Genomic DNA, 23,855 nt, shown 5'->3' with positions numbered 1-23,855 from the left:
CTGGTTCAAGCTTTTATTTCAACATTTTGAGATTTAAAATATTCTGCAGCCCTGCTTAATTTCCTTATTATGCTAAAATATCTCAATCCTGCACTTTTTAAAAAAATATATTTTATTGATTTTTTACAGAGAGGAAGGGAAAAAGATAGAGTTAGAAACATCGATGAGAGACAAACATCGATCAGTTGCATCCTGCACATGCCCCACTGGGGAAGTGCCTGCAACCCAGGTACATGCCCTTGACCGGAATCGAACCTGAGACCTTTCAGTCCACAGGCCGACGCTCTATCCGCTAAGCCAAACCGGCTTTGGCTCAATCCTGCACTTTTATATTAAAACAGAGCCAAATAAAGTTACACTAATAAGGCAACACCAAACCTGACTCCCACATACATAGATAATGCATGCAGCATTATTTTGACATTTTCAACATACAAATTATTTCCACTTGTGATACACTGGAATGCTTTGTCCAGTCACAGCGCCAAGGATATCTCATCTCTGCCTATCCAGCACACTGCCAATACCATCAATATAGTCTCCATTTAAGTTTCTCCCAACTACGATTTTTAAGTAACAAGTTTTCAACCCAATCTATATTGAACAGTGCATACTATTGTAAGTTATTTTAAAAGATCAAGATAATAAGTGTCTTCACAGACTCTCAATCTAATCTGGGAGGCGGTTATCAGAATATTTAGTAAAATGCAGTACCAAAGTTGAAATAAACTGTTACAAGGAAGTTGTGGATTCATTTTGAGGTGCAAATGTAGAAAAGGTATCATGGTGCTTACCTGTACTGGCTAAAATTATTGGCTTCTGTACTTCCTGGAATATGCTATGTCTCCACTTGTCCAAAAGCTTATCAGGGGCTAGGTTTAAGTACTCCATCACTTTCCAATGTACTTCTTTTTCACTGTCCCCCAGTCGGTTAACTTGTCCCCTCTCTCCCTTAACCTGTAAGGCCTGATACATTATTTCTATCCAGTTGTTTAAATGTCTGTAATCATCACTACATACAGCCCTCTGACTTCCTTGTATACTCTGAAAATACCTGATAACTGCCACCATTTAAGCACATAGCAAGTGAATTTAGAGCAAAGTGATTTTTAAGCCATTTGACCAAAACACAAGAAAACAAATCCATTTTATTTATTTTCAGTGTTTAAATCCTTGAGGGGTACAGCATCTAAAAGGGGGAAAAGAAAATGTCATTAGGTGCATGTTATATATACAAATTTACAAATGTCATTAGTAACACAATATGAATAAATGTCCTCCCATTGTCCCATTACTCATCTCTGAAAGGCCTCCAAAGACTTATATGTAGGTAGGGGGAGGAACCAAGCCTTCAATTTTTAGGTGAACGTTGTTTTAAGGAACATTCTGGAATACCAAAAGTCCATTTAATCTGAAACCTCTAACTGCTCACCAGGGTTCAATGTACCCCAGGTGACCCAAGACTATGGCCATGACTATGAAAAATAGATACTAACTGCTGCACTGAAAGGCTTTGGGTTCATTCCCTATTCCTGGTCGGGGTGCTGTCAGGGTGTATAAGGAAGGCAATGTTTCTCTTGTCTCTTTTTTTAAAAATACGTTTTTGTTAATTTCAGAGAGAAAGGGAAAGGGAGAGAAATATCAATGATAACAATCACTGATCAGCTGCCTCCCCATTGAGGACCTAGCCTGCAACCCAGGCATGTGCCCTTGACCGGGAATCAAATCCAGGATCCTTCCGCAGGCCCACTGCTCTATCCACTGAGCCAAACCAGCCAGGGCCTCTCCACCCGCCCCCCTCCCATCCATTCTGTCTAAAAATAAACATTTTGTGGGCCTAGCTGGCATTGCTCAGTGGTTGAGCATCGACCTTTGAACCAGTCAGGGCACATGCCCAGGTTTCCTGCTTGATCCCCAGTGTGGGGCCTGTAGGAGGCAGCCCATCAATGATTCTCATCATTGATGTTTCTATCTCTCTTTCCCTCTCTGAAATCAATGAAAATAAATTTTTTAAAAATCTGGTGAGGATTAACAAAAACAAACATCAATTTTCTTCCACAAAATAAAATTAACACCTAATCTAATAAAACTGTCATGATGAAAAGATGGGAAAATATTAAGAATTATGCCAGTAAATGGTATGGTGATTTTTTATTTAGTTTTTAAAAATATATTTTATTGATTTTTTACAGAGAGGAAGGGAGAGGGATAGTGTTAGAAACATTGATGACAGAGAAACATCGATCAGCTGCCTCCTGCACACCCCTACTGGGGATGTGCCCGCAACCAAGGTACATGCCCTTGACTGGAATCAAACCTGGGACCCTTCAGTCCGCGGGCCGACGCTCTATTCACTGAGCCAGACCGGTTAGGGCGGTATGTTGATTTTTAACTTCCTAGCCACTTCTTTAATGTCCAATACATGTCTTTGCCAGAAATTTGTTATTTTATTTTACTGATTTTTTTAGAGGAAAGGGAGGGGACACACAGAGAGAAACATCTATCTACTGCCTTCTGCACAATGCCTCAACCAGGCATAGAACCCCAAACCTGGGAATTGAACCTACTACCTTTTGGTGCCCGAATGATGCTCCAACCAAGCCACACTAGCCAGGGCAGAAAATTATTCATTTAAATATTATTTCCCTCCACAAAGCTTAAGCAAAATCTGAAATCTAGGCACAATTCACTCGAAAATTGTGCCTTCACTTTCCTCCTAATTTCATGAATTTTATGTTCCATAATACATTTACACAGGAGCCACTAATTCTGTAGCATAATCTTACTAGTAATATTTTATAATCACAAAAGTTTTTAGAGACCAAAGTCCAACACCTTGACCTTAGTTTGACTCAACAAGTATTTTGCTTATAATTGTACTTACTACACGGATTCTGTGTCCAATAGCCTTAGCAGGAAGGTTGCTTCGGAATTTAGCACGAACCATTCCACTGTTGCCATGAGCACGAGTTACCTTTCCCCAGATTACTCTGGTTTTGTTTGGTTTGCCACCAGGAGTCACCGTGTTGCTGATTTTAAAAGGGAATACAAAAAAACCGTGAGAACCCAGGCAATTAGTACCATAATGTGGTACAAATTCTAAGTGACATATAGACCAGCGGTTAACCCTAGCTAGCCACTTGAGTCATTAAATAAAAGCCTGCGGCATCACTCACTCAACAATATCTTCGTAACATACCTACTATACGCCAGACACAACGCAATTGTTTGAACTTTTGTAAAATACAGTTTACAAAACAAATTCCTTTCAGAGGATAACAAAGTTTATAGCCTTCATTTACATGTAACTAAAATATAGAATGTAAGATGGTTAACAGCTTTTGAAATATTGAGAAAGAAAAAAGGAAAGGGGGTCAAGCAGTTTGAGGTACTTGTGTGCATCAAATTTTAAAATCAGGAAAGTCTCACTAAGAAGGTAAGGAAGACTGAGGAGGTGTGTGTTTTGCTTGTGACCAGGCAGGAGAGACCAAGAGGTGAACCCTCGCTAGATTAAGAGAGAAACAGAGTCTTGAAAGCATAGTTTTTAATGACTTTGGCTTTTACTATGACATGGGAGCTTGAACAATGTACAGATGTCCTGACATAATTCAAAGGATCACTCTTGATGGTAGGAGAAAAGGACGACAAAGATGAAAGCATGAACTCAGAGATTTTAATTGGTCTGGAATGGGCTTAAGAACCCAGGATAGAGAATCGATGCTCTGGAGACATACATCTTTAAGTATGTATATGAAATATAATTTCAAGGAAATCAACCAAATGAATTAAGATACAGGAAAAGCACTCTATAAAATCTTAGTATCATAGTATAAAGAGCTGGCTCCTTCCTTGAAATAATGAACAGCTGTCATTAACTGCAGGAGATACTTAAATACAGCACTACACTCAAAAGGAACATCCTTCTATATCTATAACCTATAACCTCCCATGAGGTTCCTCAACGTCCCCAAGTAGAAGCCACAACAGTACCAATGTACTCCTGCTTGAATAGGGAAATGGAACAAATCCCAAACAACTCAATACGCATAACCATACTATAAACTTACTTCTTTGCTTTGTACACGTAAGCACATCTCTTGCCCAGATAGAATTCTGTTTCATCTCGAGCATAAACACCTTCAATTTTAAGAAGCGCCGTGTGCTCCCTCTGGTTCCGGAGACCCCGCTTATAGCCAGCAAAAATGGCCTTGGACCACAGCCTAGGACACACAGAATATGTATCAGCCACAAACTGCTGCAAGACCTCGTTTAAATTCAACAAACCTCCAGTCGGACTTGACTTGCAATGACCCATCCACCGGTTATCCAGAGCAAACATCTAATCCCTCCTCCCCCCGCACTCGTTTCCAGTTCGCCTTTAGTTAGGTCCATGCCTCATGAACAAAACACAAGAACAAAGCGATTATATTAAAAACGCATACCTTCCAGACATATTGGTCCTTAGAGAAGTCCTGTTCCCAGCAGGCCTTAAACAAAAAAGAAGCAGTTTAAATTCTTGCCACGCACGTTCCCCACCTAGTCCCTGCTTTTCTTAAAGTTTAAGGCTTAACCCTGTCGGCATGTCCCGTTCAGAGCACGGGGGGACGTCACTGTGCTGCTTATCAAGCACACGAAGCGCCGTCAGGCAAGACACTCCAACGTCGGAGAATGCCCGGTAACTAAGTAAACTCCAAAATGAAAAGTTGCAAGACGGTACACCTGCAACCCCTAGAAAACTCCTAAAGGAAGTCCTAAGAAAACTCACGTCACGACCACTAGAAAGATCAAGTCAGAGAAGCACGGAGAAAACAAGACTCTTAAGCAATGAATGGGAAAGGAACAGAGGCTAGAGATTAGAGACAAAGCCAGGTTTGTAGGGAGAGCAAATGGAAAGAACCCCGCCAAAAGCTGCCGCTGTCTCGAAAAGGTGAATGCAGATGACAAAGTGCATGTCTCATGTGGTACGGGCCCAGGAAGCAACTCTGACTACGCGAGCACCCGTCCCCCGGCGTCAGGGGACCAGCACCATCGGCCTCACATCTCCTCCATCCTGTCCTCCCTGTTGCTGGGACCCATCAAAATCAACGCCGGGCAGAGCCCCCGTGCCCCAGCAGTGACTCTCCGCGAGATGTGGTGGAACCCACTCCAGTTATTTACCCCTAAACTTCAGCCGCAGCGCTTCCACTCACCTCCACAGGGTCCAAGATGGCGGAAAAAGGAAGGCAAGGCCCCGCCGCGTGGCCTTGTGGGAGAAACACCTCTCCGCCCCGCCCTCAGTTTAGGCATCTTCCGCAACCGCCCAAAGAAAACACACATCGGGGAAATCCTTTTCTGACTAAAACCAGCCACATTCAAAAGCACTCTCACAGTTGTGTCCCTAAGTAATTTCAGCTTTGTAAGCTGCAAAGTGTATGATATTGGAGCAGAGGCAGGCAGAGCGGTAGCCAGCTAAAGGAGGAGAACCAACGGTCCCAGAAAGCCCAGCGTTGCCATAGAAACATCGTGGTTGGGTTCCTGCGTCATCGCGTGCGGTAGGTGGAAAAAGTGAGGCCGGCTGAGAAAGTGAGGCGGGCCGGAGGACGTCACCCCCGTTTCGGGCACCTCAGGTTTGGTTCGCCAACGTGGGGGTGTCTTTCGCTCTTACCGCACAGGAGTAGGGCGAGCGGGGCCTCGGAGCCCAGCCTGGAGGAGAGAGGCCGGTCGCACGAAGCGGGAGCTCTTCTCTGTACCTTCCCCTTCTCCCCTTCCTCCTTCCTCCTTCCTCCTTCCTCCTGTACTCCTTTCTCTCTTCCCAGAAATGACTTAAACTCTCACCTCATCCTTTGTTTGGTCCCCGAGGGTAAGGATAAAACAAGGCGCTTTTTTTTGTCGTAAAAAAGCCTTATTCCTTTTTAGGGAGAACTCAGCTGCCATGCAAACTGGGCGCCCAGTAATAGGTATTGAGTAATTACTTGTAGAGACAAGCTTGATATAGATTAATGGACGTCGGAGATTTTCATTTCCTGATTATCGCACAATTGTTTGGGATCCATTCATTTATCGAACCGTGTATTGAACGACTCCCCTGTACCAAGCTTGGTTTTTGGCTCCGAGGAATTGCCGTAAACAAAACAACAGAGATCTGCCCTCACAGAGTTGACTTTCTAGTCGGGGGAGCAAAATATATTCCGAGTACATTTTAAATGTAACGCTGACCAGGTTTGCTAATGGATAAGGAGTGAGAGAGGAAGAGTAAAGGATGACTCCAGAGTTTTATGTGATAGATGTACATCAGTCCTATTTCAAGTCAGAGCCTTATAAATATACATCAGGATAGAGTTTGTGTGCCTTCATGGCCCACTCCCCCCATCTGATTTTCTGTATCCGAGAAAAATACTAGAAACTCGCTGTGAGAGAATGTGCTGACAATTCCAGCATTAAATGTATTAGAAAAGTACTCCTCGGAGGAATAACGCATTGTGAGTTTGATTCCTTTGTTCGTTCATTCTACAAATATTTATTGAACATGGTGCCTGAAACGTAGGATGCAATAGCGAGCGTCAATGTCATGGTTCCTGATCTCATGGAACTTAACAGTCTAGTGGGGGAAACGGACATAAACATTGCAAAGTGTGAAGAGATTGTTGCAGGAAAATAAAAGTGTAGTCAAATCGGTGCTTGCACGGAGGAATCCTGCTCCAGCCGGATGGAGGAGTAAGGGAAGGTGTCACTTGCAGAAGTGTCAGTCAAGGCATTTTCAAACTGCAGGTGGTCACCCATTAGGTCATCATTATAATCCTTTTTTAAGGCCCATGCAATAGAATGAAAAATAGAATGTATCACAAATGCTACGGGTAAATTATTTTATGAAACTTTTCCAGTTATGTGCACGGATGCGTATTTACATATATACTGCATATAAAATGTGTGTGTGTCATTGTAGGTCATTGTGTCAGTGTTGTCCTGGAAGGAGAGGATTGGCAGAGTTGAAGAGAATTTAATAAGGAGTCTGCGTACAAAGGTGTCGGCAAGACTGAAACCGCAAGGGATAATTCATGCTCAAGGCACACGGGGAAGAAGTTACCCGAGCCCCTAAGAGAGAGCAATATGGAGAGGGTTGCCTGACAGGAGCCATGGCCTTTGATAGAGAAACAGCCAAGTAATGGTGGTCCGGAAGAGAGGAAGCTGGGGAATAAACACAGGACCTTACAATCCTACTCTTTGGATCTCTTTTGAAATTTCCCACTGATGCATGAGGCAGTCCATGTGGATTAGAATCCCAGGGCACAGGAAGTGATGGAGATTACATTTAGAGGGGCAAAAGGCGGATACGTAGCAAAATGGCACTAATTTAAACTGCTCCCTGATGGGACTTTACAAGATGAGAGCCACGAGAGCAAAAAGAAAGACAGCGCCAGATAGATATGGGAAAAAACAGATCATGAAGGCCTTGTAGGCAAAGTTAAGAATTTTATTTTTTGTCCTAAGGCAAAGGGAAACCATGGATGGGACATGATCAGAATTTTTTTTTTTAAATATACTTTATTGATTTTTTACAGAGAGGAAGAGAGAGAGATAGAGAGTTAGAAACATCGATGAGAGAGAAACATCGATCAGCTGCCTCCTGCACATCTCCTACTGGGGATGTGCCCACAACCCAGGTACATGCCCTTGACCGGAATCGAACCTGGGACCTTTCAGTCCGCAGGCCGATGCTCTATCCACTGAGCCAAACCGGTTTCGGCCAGAATTTTTTTTATTGTCTTTATTATTAAAAGTATTACCTATGTCCCCTTTTTTTCTCTTTTGACCTCTTCTAGCCTGAGCCCTCCTCCCTTGCCCCAGGCCTTCACCACACTCTTGTCTGTGACCATGGGTTATGCATATAAGTTCTTTGGTTCATCTCTTCCCACCCACCCTTGTCTTCCCTTATGATCAGATTTTCAATTTTAAAAGATCATTCTTTCATTTTAAAAAGATCACTTCCAGCCCCAAACCAGCAGCCAATCAATGATTCACTCTCAGTATTGATGTTTCTATTTCTCTCTCCCTCTCCCTCCCTCTCCAAAATCAACAAAATATATATTGAATATATATAAAAAGATTATTTTCAGTCTGACTGGTGTGGCTCAGTGGTTGAGCATTGACCCAGAAACTAAAAGGGACTCAGGAACCAAGAGGTCACTGGTTTGATCTCTGGTTAGGGCACATGCTCAGGTTGTGGGCCCAATCTCCAGTAGGGGGCGTGCAGGAAGCCGCTGATGATGTTCCCCTCATCGATGCTTTTTTCTCTATCCCTCTCTTCCTCTCGCTCTAGTAATCAATTAAAAATATATTAAATAAAAAGGATCACTTCCAATTTGGAGGCAATTAGGGTAGTTCAAGCAAGAAACAACATGATCTAGCATGGTGTTAGAGAATATGGAAATATTATGTAAAATCCACAGGACTTGGTGTGGTTTAGATTGGAGGATGCTGATGTCAAGATGAAGGAGGAAGCAGGAATGACTCTTGGGTTTCTAGCACTGAGGAATGAGAAGCTAGAACAGAACAAAAGTAGTGGAAACTATAAGCATAGCTCTATGTGAAGCACATGGACCTAGGCCCCAAGTTGAAAAAATGTAAAAATAAACAACACGACAAAAGAACAAAATCTTATTGATGCCATGCTGCTTCCTCAAGACTGCCCTTGCACCAGAAAATGTGGCTAGTTTGGAGTATGGTTGTTTTAAAATTTACATAAACATTCTGATTCATATGTTGGAATTTTTGCATATGAGAATTTCGTTGTGTGAGACATTTGTACCACCCTTCTTAGGATCACTTTTTGTGTGAACAAAACCACACTGGAAACTTACCATTCACTATTCATTCAGTATAGAGCAAAATTCTCCATAGAAAATTTAAAGCTCTTTTAAGCAGAAAGGACTCTAGTTTACTGAGGAGAGTTAACATCTTGGTAGCTGTGATTTTTTAAGTGTAGTCTTGAGTGTTCTTTAAGTCCAGATTGAATCAACTCTGCCATCTGACAGATCAGGGGAAAGATTAATCTAATTAAATATTTTAGTAATCAAGGTAACAGAAAAGTAAATCTATTTTATAGAGGTTACCAATTAAAAAATCAGAATATAATAAAAAGTATGAGAACCATGTTGGATATTAGTTTACCTTAAGAACAGACTCAGAGATTGCATTTCCCTACTGATAATTAAGCTGGTGACCTAGGAGACCTGCGCCTCATGATGGTTCTTCCATCTCTAAAACTTAAAACTTCTAACAGTAAAAAGATAGGATAAGCTACAGCTTTTGTAATTCTTTAATTTTCTCAAAATGGAAGAGCATAGAAATAACTTAAATGTCATTCAATACTCAAACTAATCTCAATGTTTTCTTCCCATTTTAGCTGACTTCATTTTTGTGAGATTATACATGTACCTTGGAAGTTAACAAAGCTAACTTAAGAAGAATGGAAGCGTACGTTCAAAATTTCAATTTATTTTGTGTGTATTTATTTAAATTGCCCCTTACATTAAATTTCTGTGAATTACTTTATCTATTGTTATGTAACAAATTACTCCAAAACTTACCTACTTAAAATATAAACATTATTTCACACAGTTTTTGTGGGTCAGGAATTTGGGAGCAGCTTAGCTGGATGGTTCTAGGTTGGAGTCCCTCAAAAGGTTGAAGTTAGCCAATCCTGCAGCCATCTGAAGACTTGACTGAGGCTGGAGGATCCTCTTCCAAGATGTCTCATTTATAGAGCTGGCATGCTGATGCTGGCTGTTGGCAGGAGGCGTTGGTTTCTCACCCTCATGAACTTATCCACAGAGCTGCTTAAGAGTCTCCATGACAAGGCAGCTGGTTTCCCACAGTGTGAGAGATACAACAGCATATGGGAGAAGCTGCAATGTCTTTTACTTTATTGATTTTAGGGAGAGAAAAACATTGATTTGTTTTTTCACTTATTTATGCATTCATTGGTTGATTTTTGTATGTGCCCTACCTGGGATCAAACCTCCAAGCTTGATGTATCGGGAGGATGCTCTAACCCACTGAGCTACCGGGCCAGGGCCTGCACCTAGCCCTTTATACCCTAGCCTTGGACTCCACAATATTCTCTTAGTTACATAGGTTAGTTAGTCCTATTCAGTGTGGGGGCGATTACCAAAGGGCATGAAGGTGAGAATCATATGGGCCAACTTGGAAATTGTCTATCACATTCTGTTCTTCACTCATCATGAGGCACTTTTGGTTAGTAGCATCTAAAGATGTTGCTAGAAAAAAAGTTAATTCAAATTGGTTAAGCATAGCCAAATTGCATGGATCACATACTTCGTTAAACAGTAAGTTGCTTGCTTATGGTTGGTTAAAATGTCACTGAGGTATTTAGCAGAATCACATGCAAAACTCCTACTTTTGTTCATCTTGGTTATATTATATGACAATATAGACCTCATAGGAGCCAGTCTACATGCTACCTGTGCTTTTGAGTTTAACTTTAAAACCTTTGGTGGCTGACTTTTTTTTTTCTGTAGAAACCAACTGGAAGCCTCAGATCTTTCTTCAAAACCTTGGCAACCTGAGGAGATGGTGTCAGTGACAGGCGAACCACCTAGTGTTGTAGTAGAAGAAACAGCTCAAGAAGCAGACAAAGAAGTCATCCCAGAAATCATAGAGGCACTCTCCATTCTAGATGTACTGAGGATCTCTGCTGTTCTGGAAGATACCACAGACCAGCTCTCTATTCTGAACTATATCATGCCAGTTCAGTATGAAAGGAGACAAAGTAGCAGCATGGTATATTTCATTGAATCTATTTTTTCTTTTTATTTCTCCATTTACAGTATCTATGTCATGAAATTTAACATGGGAAATAGCATCTTTATCTCAGATAAGGGCTATAATAATTACCTGAAATATGGACTCTCAGTTGGAGTGAAATAGCCATATCTCAAGGTACATTACCAGCCAAAATATCCTTTTCTCCAGTATGCTGGCATTATTCAAAAGGCCTGTAGTTAAATAGGTATAAGTACAGTATGTGCACTGAGATCAGACAAATTACTGAGTTGTCCCATTTATATTTCTCAGCTGCTAAAAGCTAACTGAACACTAGGTGGAGGAAATTCAACTGCTGGACCCTCTAAACATTGCTTTAATCTTTTAAAATGACTGTTGTCATTTCAGAATATATTGTAATCTGCCCTTCTGAATATCCGCCACATTACTGTGTCAGTCATTGCATTTTCAGTGATGCTGTGGACTACTCAAAGCACGTATTTAGTTACCAAAAAATTCAACGTGGTAGTGTACAAAAGATAAGTTATTAAACTCTTGTTAATTTTAATAACTTAGGTTGTACATATACAATAAAAATTTTAAATACAAATACATATTTATTGGTAGCTGGCGATTGGTGGAGAAAGCGGCAGCTGTCCCAGTGGAGGCAACGATGGGGCGGTCCCCGGCAGTCGGGACCAGCTGGAACGTGTCACCCCCTGGCGCTGCGGTGACCACTCACCTTCCCTGCGTGTTGCCCTGCACTCCTGTGGCCAGCGGGGAACCATGGCCGTGCTCGTCATGCTTCTGTCCTTGGTGGCGGGTGTTTTGGGGAACGAGTTTAGTGTATTAAGATCACCAGAGTATGTTGTTTTCCGCAATGGAAATTGGTCTATACCAGGAGAGCGAATCCCAGACGTGGTTGCATTAGCCATGGGCTTTTCTGTGGAAGAAGAACTTTCTTGGCCTGGACTTGCTGTGGGTAACCTATTCCATCGTCCTCAGGCTACTGTTATGGTGATAGTGAAGGGAGTGGACAAACTCACTCTACCCCCAGGCAGTGTCATTTCCTACCCTTTGGAGAATGCAGTTCCTTTTAGTCTTGACAGTGTTGCAAATTCCATTCATTCCTTATTTTCTCAAGAAAGTCCTGTAGTTTTGCAGTTGGCTCCCAGTGAGGAAAGAGTGTATATGGTGGGGAAGGCCAACTCAATTTTTGAAGATCTTTCAGTAACGTTAGGACAGCTCCGCAATCGCCTGTTTCAAGAAAACTCTGTTCTTAATTCACTTCCCCTCAATTCTCTGAGTAGTAACAGTGAAGTTGACCTGCTCTTTCTTTCTGAACTGCAAGTTCTGTGTGATATTTCAAGTTTGCTGTCTCGACATAAGCATTTAGCCAAGGATCATTCTCCTGATTTATATTCACTGGAGCTGGCAGGTTTGGATGAAATTGGGAAACATTATGGAGAAGATTCTGAGCAATTCAGAGATGCTTCTAAGGTCCTTGTTGATGCTTTGCAAAAGTTTGCAGATGGCATGTATAGTCTTTATGATGGGAATGCAGTGGTAGAGCTAGTGACTGTCAGATCATACGACACATCACTTGTGAGGAAGACAAGGACTATCCTTGAGACAAAACAAGAGAAGAACCCATCAAGTCCCTATAACCTTGCATACAAATATAATTTTGAGTATGCGGTGGTTTTCAACATGGTACTTTGGGTAATGATCTCCTTGGCCTTGGCTGTGATTATCACCTCTTACAATATTTGGAACATGGATCCTGGATATGATAGCATCATTTATAGGATGACAAACCAGAAGATTCGAGTGGATTGAACTTCCGTTATGCCAAAGATACAAAAGTGGTTTGGAAATTGGCTGTTTTGTGAAAATAGTGTAATTTAAAGTAGATAGTATACTTTAAATTTGTTTTAAAAAGCAAATTTTGTTCTCTATTTTGTGTGTGCCTGTGAAGTTGTTTTATAGTAAAGTATATTGACATGAATTGATTTGTGTGATAGATTTCATAATATGCTCAAATATTATTAATTATAATTGCATTCCATTTAGTGCTTGAATATAATGCACTGAAATAAATGTAAAACATTTAGAATAGTTTGTGTAATTTATGTTGAGAAAAAGCACTTGAGTTTATTAGAGAAACTTTTTTCCCCCCAATATATTTCTTTATTGATTTCAGAGAGGAAGGGAGAGGGAGAGAGAGAGAAACATCAATGATAAGAGAGAATCATTGATTGGCTGCCTCCTGCATGCCCCCTACTGGGGATCGAGTCTGCAACCCGGCATGTGCCTTTGGCCAGAATCGAACCTTGGGGCCCTTCAGTCCACAGGCCGACGCTCTGTCCACTGAGCAAAACCGGCTAGGGCTTATTAGAGAAACTTTTAAATGCTCAACTTCCTTACACAGGATAGGTGAAAATTATATTTGGGTTGTTATATACTATGAGCAGTGGCTTATTTTGATATTAATATCTCTGAAGCAAGAGAAAAGATTTTAAACTTTAGAGCAGCCCTAAACTATGAAAGTGCATGTGCAGTCACTTAGATTTGGAACTGCATCTGATTGACAGAGGATAGCTGTTTTTTTTGTTGTTTGTTTTTTTAAATATATTTTATTGATTTTCCACAGAGAGGAAGGGAGAGAGACAGAGAGTTAGAAACATCGATGAAAGAGAAATATCGATCAGCTGCCTCCTGCACATCTCCCACTGGGGATGTGCCCACAACCAAGGTACATGCCCCTGACCGGAATTGAACCCGGGACCCTTCAGTCCGCAGGCCAACACCCTCTCCACTGAGCCAAACCGGTTTTGGCGAGGATAGCTGTTTTTTAACTTATTCTGAAAGTTTGATGATCCACATTTGGTCTAATGTGGATATTAAAAATACTACAGTGGAGGACACATTTGTAATACCTTAACTAATAAAGAATTTAAAATAAATAAAAATACTACAGTGATTTAAGAAGAAACTAGCTTTGTGGAGTTATAAATGCTTGTAATTATACACACAAAAACATATTGAGGGAACATTTTGGGCCATGAATATAAAAATCTTTTAGTTTGCTGGCCAGTGTGGCTCCGTTGTTTACAGATTCGATTTCTGGTCAGGGCACATACCCAGGTTGCAGGTTCAAATCCCTGTTGGGGTGTGTGCAAGAGGCAACCAGTCAATGTTTCTTTCTTGAATTGATGTTCCTCTCTATCTCCCTCTCCCTCTCTCTTCAAAATCAATAAGAAAGCATATCCTCGGTTGAGTATTGAAAAAACGTTAAAAAAATTTTTTTCAGTAACTATGGTTTATATCATTATAGAATATTAAGTGTAAATAGATGCTTCTTACTTTCCATGTGGAAGTGGACCAATGTCTACAAATAGCGACAAAGATAATGATTCCAAACAAAAAATAACCCACATACATCTTTATTAAGTTTAGCAAAATTAACATTATATAATCTGTATAGAATATATTCTTTGTAATTTTTTTGGTACACAATACATTCTTATTTCTGACAAATGAAAATTGCTTTAAGCCCTTGCCAGGTAGCTCAGTTGGTTAGCACATCCCAACACACCAAGGTTGTGAGTTTCAACCTGGGTCAGGGCACATACAAAGAGCAACCAATGAATGCATCAATAAGTGGAACAACAAATCAATGTTTCTCTCTTTCTTTCTCTCAAATTAATAAGTACAAAAAGAAGAAAATTGCTACATAAATGAGAAGGTAAATTGCTTTCTATGTCTAACTGAACAAGAAGTCCATATTTATTGTGACTAGATAAAATTCCCTTTAATTGCTCCTTATAATTTAAAAATTATTATATGTATAAGCTGGGTTTGTAAAGCTTTTTTAAAGTTTAAAACTTTTCATATAAACATAATCCATGGACACAGACAATAGAGTGGTGAAGCCCTGGGGTGGGGTGGGGAGGGCGGCTAGATAGGGTCAGTGGTGGGGAGAAGGGGGACATATGTAATAGTCTCAACAATAAAGACTTAAAAGATAAAATTAAATAAAGTTTAAAAGTTTAGTTCAACCTGGTTTGGCTCAGTGGATAGAGCGTTGGCCTGTGGACTGAAGGGTCCCGGGTTCGATTCAGGTCAAGGGCACATGCCTGGGTTACGGGCTCCATCCATCCTCAGTAGGGGACGTGCAGGAGGCAGCCAACCAATGATTCTCATCATTGATGTTTGTCTCTCCCTTCCTCTCTGAAGTTAATAAAAAAATATTTTTTAAAAAAGTTTACACAAAATTTTTTTTTTAAATATATTTTATTGATTTTTTACAGAGAGAGGAAGGGAGAAAGAGAGTTAGAAACATCAATGAGAGAGAAACATCGATCAGCTGCCTCCTGCACATCTCCCACTGGGGATGTGCCCGCAACCCAGGTACATGCCCTTGACCGGAATCGAACCTGGGACCTTTCAGTCCGCAGGCCAACGCTCCATCCACTGAGCCAAACCGGTTTCGGCACAAGATGTTAATAGGACACTGAGTTTGGCGTCAGGAGACCCCGGCAGTCCAGCTGTGCGCTGTGAGCAATTCGCTTCACTTTCTTGGCCTTAGTGTTCTCACCTGCAAGTTGTAAGTGATCTATATGGTCCTTTCCGATGCGACAATTCTGTGAGTTTTGGGGTAATTTTAAAATGACCTTAATAGAGCCCTAACTGGCTTGGCTCAATGGATAGAGTGTAGGCCTGCGGACTCAAGGGTCCCAGGTTCAATTCCGGTCAGGGGCATGCACCTTGGTTGCGGGCACATACCCAGTGTGGGGTGTGCAGGAGGCAGCTGATCAATGTTTCTCTCTCATCGATGTTTCTAACTCTCTATCCCTCTCCCTTCCTCTCTGTAAAAAAAATCAATAAAATACATTTTTTTAAAAAATGACCTTAACAGATATTAATAGATATAACAAATTAATTTCCTTATCAATTTATGAATGGCAAAGAGATTAGAAACCCAAGAACTAAGCCTTTCAATGCATGTTCTGGTTCATGAATTAAGATAGTTAAAAATAGTACAGAGGAGAGTAGTGTTTCCTTCCTACTTACTGTCTCCTTCAGTAAGAAATAGCCCTGGCCAGTGTTCTCAGTGGTTAGAGCCCATGCACCTAAGGGTCTTGAGTTCAATTCCCCATCAAGGGCACATACCTGGGTTGCAGGTTCAATTTCCAGCCCTGGTCAGGGTGAATTTGGGAGAGAACCAATGGATGTATCTCTCTCTCTCTCTCTCTCCTTTTCTTCCCTAACCCCTCCCTTCTTTCCACTCTTAAAAAATAAATGGAGCCCTGACCGGCTTGGCTCAGTGGATAGAGCATCGGCTTGCGGACTGAAGGGTCCCAGGTTCGATTCCGGTCAAGGGCATGTGCCTTGGTTGTGGGCACATCCCCAGTGGTGGGTGTGCAGGAGGCAGCTGATTGATGTTTCTCTCTCATTGACGTTTCTAACTCTCTATCCCTCTCCCTTCCTCTCTGTAGAAAAATCAATAAAATATATTTTAAAAAAAATAAATGGAAAAAAATATCCTCAGGTGAGTAAAAAAGACATTCAGTTGACAAGATGAAATCTTATTCGTAACAATGATACTGTCAGGCATAAAAAAAAAGGTAATTTGCCATCATAGAAATTCAAGAAAGAATGAAAAACCCAAATTTATAAATAGCCTTCAGCAGCAGTCACCACTTCAGTAAATAAAAGAACACAACTTTTGAGCTGTTTTATTCTGGCTAATGATCTTCACTTACAAAACTTTCTAACTTAACAGAGGTTCTGCTTATGATTTTTAAAAAAAATATATATTTTAGTGATTTTTTTTTACAGAGAGGAAGGGAGAGGGATAGAGAGTTAGAAACATCGATGAGAGAGAAGCATCGATCAGCTGCCTCCTGCACACTCCCTACTGAGGATGTGCCTACAACCAAGGTACATGCCCTTGACTGGAATCGAACCTGGGACCCTTCAGTTCCCAGGCCAATGCTCTATCCAGTGAGCCAAACCAGCTAGGGCTCTGCTTATGATTTTATAGAAGTATAAATAATAAAGGTTTGCTCGGCTGGTGTGCCTCAGTGATTGAGCATTGACCTATGAACCAAGAGGTCACGGTTTGATTCCTGGTCAGGGCACATGCCTGGGTTGTGGGCTCAGTCCCCACTGTGGGGCATGCAGGGGCAGCTTATCAATGATTCTCTATCATCATTGATGTTTCTCTCTCTCCCTCTCCCTACCTCTCTGAAATCAATAAAAATATATTTTTTTTAAAATGATGAGTCTCCTAAAATAATGTTTTGTTTTTACTTCATAGTACTATAGTTGTTCAATTTCATAAATGTTACTATGCCATTACCCTATATGGCATGGAATATACAATCTTAATCTTAGTATATATGTGGATTATTTTCCTTCAAAGACTTCACATTGTTTAGCCTTATAACAATCAGGAGTTGAAAGGTTAGTTAGCATTATCCCATTTTTAAAGTCATTTTTATAGATAACGACATCTCCAAGTAGATTTTTTTCATTTATTTGAAACATGGAATGGAATGATGAAACTATACTAACATACTGGGCTCTCTCAGAAGCGAAGTAATGGACCTAAGGTTGGAAAGAGATCTCTTGCAGGAAATACTGTTTCTCCTTTTCCTTATAGTCTAATGCCCTATCTTGTACATAATGTATGCTATGTAAAAATATTATTGACTGGACTAGATAGAATACCTAGCTAGTTCCTTAAAGTTCTCTTCTAAAAATTCCTATTTCTATTAACCAGTAAATCAGTTTGACAAAATTGCTTCCTTTTCCAGATGCCTACACATAAAGGAAGAGGCAAACTAGGGCTATCAGAAAAACGGCTTCCTAGGCCTTACATTTCCCCTTTCTCTCCTAGACAAAAATGAGCTTAAAACTGTAGGCGGAGGCCCTCGTATAGCTTTGTTTCTTCACTCTTTGAAAATCTGTGTTACATAAAACATCATTCATTGTTTTTAGAAGAAAAATGCTGAAATGAATTTAGAAGAAAAAAGCCCAGAAAACCCTCCAGCGGTCCCAAAAATGTTGAAAGAAGAACCTAAGTTGCCAGAAATCAGACAAGGAGGACTATTGGCCAACGAATATAACAAAGTGCAAGATCTTGTCCTCCAAACACCTGCAAGGCAGTCCGTGATTTCTACAGAAACACTGAAAAAAATTCAGAATGATAGGTAAGGAAGGAGAGCATATTTGGAAGTGAAAGTGTATTTCTGGGTGGATAAAGAATGAGTGCTAGGGCCGAGGCCGGTTTGGCTCAGTGGATGGAGCGTCGGCCTGCGGACTGAAGGGTCCCGGGTTCGATTCCGGTCAAGGGCATGTACCTGGGTTGTGGGCACTTCCCCAGTGGGGGATGTGCGGGAGGCGACTGATCGATGTTTCTCTCTCATCGATGTTTCTAACTCTCTGTCTCTCTCCCTTCCTCTCTGTAAATAATCAATAAAATATATATATATAAAAAAAAAAGAATGAGTGCTAGGGTGGCTGACTCCCCTCTTCCCTTCTGGATGGTTCTTGTATCCAAAGTGAGTGCTGATAATAGTATTGAGTCTTTGTTTGCAATTTTTAAAAATGAGAATAACTTTGCAACATTAATGTGAGGATTAGAAATGAGGCTTCAGTCAAGGGCCCAGCATAAATTGATAGCTATTGGGATGCTTTATCCATTAATAAGAGACAGACATCATCAAAGTAGCCAAATTTCAAGCTAATGTTTTAATCCTGATGGTTTCTTAAAGACAGTCTCAATTTCCATTGTCTCATTTTTCAGTTTTTGTTGTCAACCGACTTGCTGACAAAAAAGCCTGTTATGTTTAAAAGAGGGTATAACAGCCTTAACTGGGTTGGCTAAGTAGACAGAGTGCCAGCCTGCAGACTGAAGGGTCCCAGGTTCGATTCCGGTCAAGGGCATGTACCTTGGTTGTGGGCACATACCCACTAGGGGGTGTGCAGGAGGCAGCTGATCCATGTTTCTCTCTCATCGATGTTTCTAACTCTCTATCCCTCTCCCTTTCTCTCTGTAAGAAATCAATAAAATATATTTTTAAAAAAAAAGAATAACCAATGGACACAAGACACTGGGGGGTAGGGGAGACCGGGGGAATGTCAAGGGGGGGAAAAAGGAGACATATGTAATACTCTTTGTAATACTTTAAGAAATAAAACAAAATTAAATTTAAAAAAATAGAAAGCTCTAAAGCAATCATGGCCCTAGCTGGTTTTGCTCAGTGGATAGAGCGTTGACCTGCAGACTCAAGGGTCCCGGGTTCGATTCCAGTCAAGGTCACATGCCCGGATTGCGGGCTTGATCCCTAGTGGGGGGCATGCAGGAGGCAGCCAATCAATGATTCTCTTTCATCATTGATGTTTCTATCGCTCTCTCCCTCTCCCTTTCTCTCTGAAATTAATAAAAAAACATTAAAAAAATGAAATGATCACTTATGTATTCAGATGTTAAAGCAATTTAAATACTTAATATTTAAAAAAATAAAGCAATCATGGTAAAATGCTAATTTGATGTTTATATAGATAAGTTCATTATTTTATTCTTTGCATTTTTCTTCACTTTTGAAATAGTTTATAAGTTTGAAAAAGCTAAATCATTTTAAATTTACAAAAAAGAAAGGCCCTAATAAAACCCTCACATTTTAGAGATGAGTAAACCTAGGCTCAGAAAGGTTAAACATAGCTAATTTGAGATAAAGCTACAACCATATAATCCAGGTTCCTGACTCCTAGTCCATGCTCTTTATATTTTCTTAAGGAGAAAAATTTTAAACTGCTATTTAGTGTTCTGATATAGAGTCAGCAAGAATTACACTTACATAGTAATGTATTAATAATAATTCACATAAAAAGATTCAATAACTTTTTTTCATAATAATTAAGTATATTGAAGTCAAGAATCTGAAAAGCCATGTGCCTCATCCTGAGAATGAAAAGGGTATTAATAGTAAACACCTTTCTGTCATGTCTGCAAATCTGAGCCAGACTGATTTTAACAAGAGACATTACTCTACTGGTGAGGGCGTAATGCAGGGGTCTGCAAACATTTTCAGTAAAGAGACAAACAGTAAATATTTCTGGCTTTGCAGGCCATAAATTTTCTATTACAACTACTCAGCTCCACTGTTGTAGCGTGAAAGTAGCCATAGACAATATGTCAACAAATGAGCAATGCTGTACTCCAATAAAATTTATTTTCAAAAACAGACTACAGGCTGGATTTGGCTAGTGGCCCGAGGCAATTACTACAAGCTCCCACTTACCAAAAATCCTTACCATAATGTTATCCCTCTCTTTTTTTTTTAATGTTATACCCTGTTTTATTTATTTATTATTATTATTATTTTAATATATTTTATTGATTTTTTACAGAGAGAGGGATAGAGAGTTAGAAACATCAATGAGAGAGAAACATCAATCAGCTAACTCCTGCACACCCCCTAGTGGGGATGTGCCCGCAACCAAGGTACATGCCCTTGACCGGAATCGAACCTGGGACCCTTGAGTCCACAGGCCGTCGCTGTATCCATTGAGCCAAACCAGTTAGGGCTCCATAGGTTATTCTTATATGCATGCATACAAGTCCTTCGGTTGATCTCTTACTCCCCCCAACCCCCACTCTCCCCAGGTTTCCCACTGTAGTTTGACAGTCTGTTCAATGCTGCTCTGCCTCTGTATCTATTTTTTTTTAATTAAATCTTTATTGTTCAGATGATTACATTTGTTCCTCTTTTTTCCCCCCATAACTCCCCTCCTCCCAGTTCCCACCCCTCCCTCCGCCCTCACTCCCCACCCACTATTCTCATCCATAGGTGCACGATTTTTGTCCAGTCTCTTCCCGCATCTCCCACACCCCTTTCCCCCCCAAGAATAGTCAGTCCATTCCCTTTCTATGTCCCTGATTCTATTATAATCACCAGTTCATTCTGTACATCAGATTATTTATTCACTTGATTCTTAGATTCACTTGTTGATAGATGCATATTTGTTGTTCATAATTTATATCTTTACCTTTTTCTTCTTCTTCCTCTTCTTAAAGGATACCTGTCAGCATTTCATATAATCCTGGTTTGGTGGTGATGAACTCCTTTAGCTTTTCCTTATCTGTGAAGCTCTTTATCTGACCTTCAATTCTGAATGATAGCTTTGCTGGATAAAGTAATCTTGGTTGTAGGTTCTTGGTATTCATCACTTTGAATATTTCTTGCCACTCCCTTCTGGCCTGCAAAGTTTCTATTGAGAAATCTGCTGACAGTCATATGGGTATTCCCTTGTAGGTAACTGAGTTTCTTTCTCTTGCTGCTTTTAAGATTCTCTCTTGGTCTTTTGCTCTTGGCATTTTAATTATGATGTGTCTTGTTGTGGTCCTCTTTGGATTCCTTTTGTTGGGGGTTCTCTGCTCTTCCTGGACCTGTAAGTCTATTTCTTTCACCAGGTAGGGGAAGTTTTCTGTCATTATTTCTTCAAATAGGTTTTCAATATCTTGCTCTCTCTCATCTTCTGGCACCCCTATAATTCTGATGTTGGTACACTTGAAGCTGTCCCAGAGGCTCCTTACACTATCTTCGTATTTTCGGATTGTCTTTTCTTTTTGCTTTTCCGGTTGGGTGCTTTTTGCTTCTTCGCTTTTCAAATCTTTGGCTTGATTCTTGCGCTCCTCTGGTCTGCTGTTGGGTGTCAGGTTCCTCCGAACCTGATTCTGCTTCTTGAGTGTGTCCCTTATGTATGCAAGGAGTTGAAATCTACAGTTTGTTGGGTTAGGCTGCAAAAGTGCAGGTGGTTCCTTTTGTGCCACTGGCACAGCTTGGGCAGGGATGTAAAATGAGTAGGGTGGGGTCTCCGGGAATCACCAGGGCGGAGCAAAGAGCAATGGCGTCTCCGGAACTCCTCGCCGCTCTGCAACTCCGCGTCTCCATGTCCCTGAGTGCTGGAGAGCAGCTCCGTGAGAAAGCCACCCTCACTCTCCAACCCACTGCAAGGCTGTCCCGCCTCTCCCCCTAGGGGTCTGGGGCCTCAGAATCCCACCCCAAACAAGCTCAGTGGATTCGAGAGTTTGTAACCCCTTCCGACTGAAGAAAACTGCATCCAGTTGCAGCCCTCCTGGCACGCAACTCCGTACCTCTGTTCTTGGCGCCTCTGTACATCCTACTCAGTCTCAATGCTCTTCTGTCTTTCCTTCCAGTTGTAGAGCTTCCACTGGGCCAGCTTTCCCATGGTTCTAAATGATAGCTGTTTGTCTTATAGTTGGTGGTTTCAATGTTGTTGTGGGAGGCAGCACGCACAGGTCTGTACCTTACACCGCCATCTTGGTTCTCCTGGGTTTTCTATTTTTAATAAGATAATTTCAGATATAATTGAAGCCTTTGATTGCAGCACTGTCATGCTTCCTCCACAGATAAACTGTCTTCTGAATTATTCTTTTGCAAATTATAACACTTTAAAAAATATTTTTATTAATTTCGGAGAGGAAGGGAGAGGGAGAGAGTGATAGAAACATCAATGTTGAGAGAATCATTGATTGGCTGCCTCCTGCACACCTTCAACTGGGGATTGAGTCCGCAACCCGGGCATGTGCCCTGACCGGGAATTGAACCGTGACCTCCTGGTTCATAGGTTGATGCTCAGCCACTGAGCCACGCTGGCTGGGTGTGACTCTTTTGTTAGGTATGTAAGTGTATTATTAAGCAATACATATAGCCCTGGCTGGGTAGCTCAGTTGGTTAGAGTGTCATCCCAATATGTGGGTTCAATCCTGGTTGGCCAGGCACATGCAAGAGGCAACCAGAGGCAGAGCCAGCATGGCTCAGTAGTTGAGCATCAACCTATGAACCAGGAGATCATGATTCGATTCCCAGTCAGGGCACATATCCAGGTTGCGGGCTCAATCCCCAGTGTGGGGTGTGCAGGAAGCATCCGATCAATGATTCTCTCTCATTATTAATGTTTCTATCTCTCTCTCTCTCTCTCCCCCTTCCTCTCTGAAATCAATAAAAATATATATTAAAAAAAATAAAAGAGGCAACCAATGAATGCATGGATGAGTGGGGCAGCAGATGGATGTTTCTTTTCTTTTTTATTTCCCACATTTCCAACCCATCACTCCTAGAATGTGGGTTCTTTATTTATTTATTTTTTCTGAAATTATGGATGTTTCTTTTTCAAATCAATCAATAAAAAACAAAAAAATAATATGTATACTTTTACATGTTTTTAAATGTACATATATTATCATACTGTACATTCAATGTTTCTCAGTCCTTGGTATGTAAACTTTTTCAGGTTAAAAAAGTTCTGTTTTATTTCTAGTATTCTAAGAGTTTTTGTTGTTTGTTTATAAATAAGTGTATGTTGAATTTTGCCAAATGCCTTTTCTGCACTTATTGCAATTGATTATATGGTTTTTCCTCCTTTTGCCTTTATTAATGTGATGAATTCTTTAGTAGATTTTCTAATACTAAATTACATTGGCATTTCAGAAATAATTCCAACTTAGATATGATGTTCCTTCTGGGTCTTTCCCCCCACCCCACCCCCCACCCCCACTGGGAGGAGAGGGGGAGGAGATGGGGAGGATAGGGGGAGGAGATGAGATCTCCTTCTGGGTCTTAACTTGTGTGACTTCTGTAGCCATTTGTGAATGTATTGAAATATGAATCTTATTAACTTATATTTTTTTCTCCTTACAGGCAATTTCTCAGTGATGTGATTGCAGATACCATGCAGGAGTTGCAAAATTCAGGCACTTTCAACAATCTCCTGACATGTTTGAATGAAGAGAGGGAAAACAAAACGCATTTCTATGATATCATTGACAGGTCAGAGTAAAACTAATTTTGTTTTCTTTGTTGCATTTTAAAGTGCTGTAAAGCTTACCACAAGTCCTTGATTTCTAAAACAAGTAAAATTTGTGCTTCTCAGGGAGGATAGCTATAAGTCAGAAATTTGGGTTTTATTCTTAATTCTGCTCTGACAATAATTCAAGTTTCTGGGCTCCTGTTATCTGTATGTACAATATACCAAGAATATTTTTCCTAACATATAGT

The 23,855-nt window shown here is 40.7% G+C and overlaps 3 protein-coding genes across 7 annotated transcripts in view; 2 read left to right on the top strand and 1 right to left on the bottom strand.

Annotated features, from left to right (window-relative positions):
• Nucleotides 1-1,128: 1,128 nt before the first annotated feature.
• On the bottom strand, nt 1,129-5,857 carry RPL35A (ribosomal protein L35a). Of its 4 annotated transcripts, none has more exons than XM_081085384.1 (5): nt 5,190-5,857; nt 4,443-4,487; nt 4,068-4,220; nt 2,885-3,029; nt 1,129-1,189 (listed from the first exon to the last, which is right to left on the bottom strand). In XM_081085384.1, exons 2-5 carry the CDS (start codon nt 4,451-4,453, stop codon nt 1,166-1,168), a joined length of 333 nt encoding a protein of 110 aa, XP_080941510.1. In that variant the 5' UTR covers nt 4,454-4,487; nt 5,190-5,857; the 3' UTR covers nt 1,129-1,165. The 4 variants fall into 4 exon arrangements, with proteins under 4 accessions (XP_080941510.1, XP_080941512.1, XP_080941511.1 ...); XM_081085386.1 differs by having other exon boundaries at nt 5,645-5,821; XM_081085385.1 differs by having other exon boundaries at nt 5,158-5,191.
• LOC308515001 (renin receptor-like) lies at nt 5,492-13,701 on the top strand. Of its 2 annotated transcripts, XM_081085381.1 has the most exons (5): nt 5,525-5,606; nt 6,923-7,000; nt 9,383-9,453; nt 10,518-10,779; nt 11,389-13,701. In XM_081085381.1, the coding sequence occupies exons 3-5, from the start codon at nt 9,446-9,448 to the stop codon at nt 12,598-12,600; spliced, it is 1,482 nt and encodes a 493-aa protein (XP_080941507.1). In that variant the 5' UTR covers nt 5,525-5,606; nt 6,923-7,000; nt 9,383-9,445; the 3' UTR covers nt 12,601-13,701. The 2 variants fall into 2 exon arrangements, with proteins under 2 accessions (XP_080941506.1, XP_080941507.1); XM_081085380.1 differs by lacking the exon at nt 6,923-7,000 and having other exon boundaries at nt 5,492-5,606.
• Nucleotides 13,702-17,665: 3,964 nt separating this feature from the next.
• DRC9 (dynein regulatory complex subunit 9) overlaps nt 17,666-23,855 on the top strand; it is a 35,704-nt gene continuing 29,514 nt past the window's right edge. The window contains exons 1-2 of the mRNA XM_081085382.1: nt 17,666-17,981; nt 23,499-23,627. Coding sequence (XP_080941508.1) covers nt 17,785-17,981; nt 23,499-23,627 — 326 coding nt within the window. The 5' untranslated portion in view covers nt 17,666-17,784. The remainder of the gene's footprint in view (nt 17,982-23,498; nt 23,628-23,855) is intronic.

Source organism: Myotis nattereri (genome assembly GCF_964212035.1).
Source record: "Myotis nattereri genome assembly, chromosome: 3".
Taxonomy (NCBI): Eukaryota; Metazoa; Chordata; class Mammalia; order Chiroptera; family Vespertilionidae; genus Myotis; species Myotis nattereri.
The sequence above is the reverse complement of the archived record's forward strand: the minus strand, read 5'-3'. Positions and strand labels throughout refer to the sequence as shown.